The 4,058-nt window shown below is 38.4% G+C and overlaps 1 protein-coding gene across 1 annotated transcript; it reads left to right on the top strand.

Annotated features, from left to right (window-relative positions):
* The first annotated feature begins 797 nt into the window (after positions 1-797).
* Positions 798-2,447, top strand: LOC124109472 (zinc finger protein 772-like). Its single transcript, XM_046468116.1, has 2 exons — positions 798-893; positions 1,011-2,447. Exons 1-2 carry the CDS (start codon positions 798-800, stop codon positions 2,445-2,447), a joined length of 1,533 nt encoding a protein of 510 aa, XP_046324072.1.
* Positions 2,448-4,058: the final 1,611 nt, after the last annotated feature.

The following is a 4,058-nucleotide window of genomic DNA, read 5'->3' on the forward strand; positions in this document are numbered from 1 at the left end:
TCCAAAATTAGAAAACAATCAACTGAATAGATTTCATATACTGTTGAATAGTATCCAGCTACCATTATAATTATAAAAATCCTTCCCAAACTTAATTTTCAAAAATTATCTACCAGAGATCTATAGTGAATATATGTACAGTATAAGATGCAAAGTTCTAGAATAATTTACATTAAATTCAGAAATTTAAAAATGTGCACTGCATGCATGAAAATAAAACACTGAATCCCATCAATATGTAGAATTAATGTTACTAAAAATAAATAAATATTTAAAAACAACCTCTAATCACAAATATTAATCAATCTTTTCTTAAAAGTTTCTAGCCACTATAATAAAACAAAGGGAAAAATAAGTGGATGGTGGGTTTAAAAGTTTAAAATATGAAATAAAACATTATTTGTAGAGGATGGGATCACCTGTGTAAATTATCTAAAACAATCAACCAATAAGCAATTAGAACTAAAGCAAGAACAAAAACATGGTTAAATACATGATCAACACAGGGAAAAAAGAAAGCACTGTCCTATATACAAGACTTTTCTTTTAACTAATACATAATATCAACACTTATTATTGAGTGTAGTTGGGACTCAAAGCAGGTCTATGATACTTAGAATAGGGACATTTGGATAGATTTGAATGAAGTTGAGAACGCTGAACTTTAACATTAATTCTGAGTGAAGCACAGCTTCTCTCCAGTGCAAACAAGCTGGTGAATCCTAGGTTTAGACAAATTTAAGGTGAAGACGGTGGTATTTCCGGTGCTGCCACTTTGGAATATCCTTTTGTGGGTGATGTTCTGCTGGATACCTGAAGTGTGGCCTGGAGCTTGCGGTTGGCCGTTTCTCTTGCGTCACTTCGAGACTCGATCACAGAAGGAAAGATTCAAAGTAAGTTCTACCTCTGTGCCTTTCCAGAGTTGTGATGTCCTGATTTTAAATCTGCCTCCCTAAGATTTATTGTCCCTGACTGTGTTGCCAGTGATTTTGTGCCTCGTGGTTTTTCAGACCCTTGTGGCTTTTCAGACACTAGCCAACGGCATGTTGTCTTCCAGGTCTCTGCATACACACTGCTTGGCCACGGCCCAGGAAGACTGTGGTTTTGGCCTTAGATTCATAGATGAACCACAAATAGACCAGGCCCAGAACCATGTGACCCTTGATGATGTGCTCTTATATTTCTCTCAAGAAGAGTGGGAGCTGCTTGATGAGCCTCAGAAACTCTTGTACTTCCAAGTGACACTGGAGAACTTGGTACTGGTGTTCTCACTGGGACTTCCTATTTCCAAATCCTTTGTATTTACCCAGCTAAAGCCAGGGAGGGAGCCCAGATGGCCTGTCTTGTTAGATCTTGCTCTAGCCAAGTTAAATATCATAAGAATTAAGCCTGGTTCTAGCCATTGGTGTGGAATGGAAGATGAAGAGGCACCTTTTGAGCAGGGTATTTCTGTAGAAGGATCATCTGTGGTAACTTTTAAAGAAGGTCCTTGTTCCATAGAGGCTCACTCCTGTGACAGGTGTGACTCACTCCTGAAAGAAATTTTGCACCTGCCTAAGCAGCCAGAAATCCCCACTGGGCAACAGCTGTATACATGCAAATTATGTGAAAAAGACTTCTGGTTCAGTTTGCAGCAGAATGAAGAGAAAAGCTTTAGTACAGAAGAGGGCCAGCCCTCCTCTGTGGAAAGCTGCATACTCTATGATTTGGACGAGGATTTCACTTTCAGAACTGAAAGGAACAACTCCTTGTCCAGCTCTATACTTGTCCAACAAGAAGACACTCATAACGAAGAGAATCCATCCAGAAACACTGAGTTAGCAAAGGCTGATGGCACTGAACAAATACACAAATGCAATAAATGTGGGGAAAGTTTCAACCACCAAGATAAATTACTTCAGCACCAGAAATCCCACACCAGAGAAAAGCTTTATAAGTGCAATGAATGTGGGAAATTGTTTGGCTACAAATCCAGCCTCATTGTACATAAGAGAATTCACATAGGATTAAAACCTTATAAGTGTGCTGAATGTGGGAAATCTTTTCTCCGAATTTCCAACCTTGTTAAGCATCATATAGTTCACACTGAAGAAAGACCTTTTGAGTGTAATGAATGTGGGAAAACCTTCCGTCGCAAAGATACACCTGGTCAGCACCAGAAAATTCACAATGACAAAGGGCCTTATAAGTGCAGCAGTTGTGAGAAAGACTTCACCTGTAAAACTTCTCTTGTTGAACATGAGAAAAGCCATAGTGCTGAAAATGTTTACGAGTGTGATGAATGTGGGAAAATGTCAACCAGTAAATCCTACATTTTAATGCACAAGAGATCTCACAGCAAAGAAAGGCCTCATTTGTGCAATGAATGTGAAAAAACCTATATCACTAAATCCCACCTTAAACAGCACATTAAAATTCATACAAAAGCAAATCCTATGGTGAAGTGATTATTGACAGTTCTTTGGTAGCAACCCAAGCCTAATGCACCAGAGACTTCACACAGGAGTAGGTTCTTGTATGTTTAGCAAATGTGAGAAAGCCTACAATAGATGATCCAACTTGGCTTGCCACATGAAACTTCGTACTGGCTAAAGACTTTATGAGTGTAGCAGTTTTGGTGTCCTTTGAGCTGCATCAGTGAAGCTCATTTAGCACCAGAGACTTCACAATGGAGAAGGAGTTTTAAGAGTGCAGGAAATGAACTATCTTTTTGTTCAACATATCATTACTCACAAAAGAAAAATGTTCTGCACATATGCTTTCTGAGAGAGCCAAAAACCAGAGGTTGGATTCCCCACATCCTAACATCTGCACTGGGGAAATTATCTACAAGTGCCAGGTATGTGGGACACTTTCAGGAGCTTTCTATTCTCCCCAGGATACTTGACCATGGCCAGGGAAGAGTGTTGCTAATACTGGTAAATGTTGTTCTATTAGGAATCCTAAAGTAGATTTGAATATTATATTTAGACAAAACATTTTTCAACAAAAAAAACTAACAAAGAATACCTTTCAGATTAAAATACAAGGGTAGAGGGTATAGTTCAGTGGAAGATCCCTTGCTTAGCTTATTTGAGTTATGTCATTGCCATTTTCTGCTGCAGAAGCTGTCCTACTTCTATGCATAGTTAGGCTCGTACAATTAGTGTTAGTTACCCTAGTGTACTCCGGGAAGGCAGACCTCAGTGCTTGTGCTCCCCCTTGCCCCCAGCCTTCCTTCCTGTTCCTTGGAGGAATTCCTTATTCCATCCTCTCTGATGATATTTATTGTGGACATGATCCAATTCTTGCTAAAAATTTCTGATCTGGGATCTGCTGCAAGTTTCCAAAGGTTTCCTTTCTTCATGGACTATTGTCTCTACATGTGATAACTGAGATGGAGTTCTCCAACCGCCACATCACCCAGCCTTGGAACTTCTTGCCCTACACTGATCTGTTTTATGCAATGACAAATATAATTATTTGTGTCTTATTGTTTAAGCTTTTAATCTATTCTGTTCACTATGTGGGGAAAGAATTGGCATTGCCACCTTGAAGGGAGGAAAACCTTTTGTAGAAGCCCCAAACTTTATGTGTCATAGAGAACAGCAGGGTGGTGGAGAAGAGTTCTCAATCTAGTTTGTTCTAATTGACAATGCTGATTGAGTCTTCCTAGGAAAAATTGTAGGTCTTTGTGGATCCAATCCTGTAACTTAAATGCCAGGATCCCTGATGAAGGGTTAGGTGATATGACAACATCTGGTGCTTCTGACGACAGCAAATTCCATCCTTCCTTCCAACACTTTTGAAAAGTAGCTGTCTCTCAAGCCCAGCTGGAAATCATAAGGTCTAAAGCCTATAGGGATTAAATGGGAAACATAATTGATAGATTTGTTCTTTTAATAATTGTTCGTTTAATAATTGATTTAATTGATAGATCTGTTCTTGTCATCTCTTCTGATATTCAAATTAAAGTTAAAAATATACACTTTATGTTTCTATCTTTTAAACTTAAGCCTTAATTCTTAGTGTTGCTAATACTGGTAAAGTAGATTTGAATATCTTATTTAGACAAAACA

The sequence above is a fragment of the Marmota monax genome, unplaced genomic scaffold, assembly GCF_021218885.2.
Source record: "Marmota monax isolate L192 unplaced genomic scaffold, Marmota_monax_Labrador192_F-V1.1 WCK01_AAM20220418_F8-fsc00340, whole genome shotgun sequence".
NCBI classification, from domain to species: Eukaryota; Metazoa; Chordata; class Mammalia; order Rodentia; family Sciuridae; genus Marmota; species Marmota monax.

Excerpts from the sequence above, each read along its gene's own strand:
- LOC124109472 (XM_046468116.1), top strand. The coding sequence starts at position 798 with ATGTTCTGCTGGATACCTGAAGTGTGGCCTGGAGCTTGCGGTTGGCCG. Across the intron at positions 894-1,010 it reads CACAGAAGGAAAGATTCAAA|ACCCTTGTGGCTTTTCAGAC; the intron begins GTAAGTTCTACC and ends GTGGTTTTTCAG.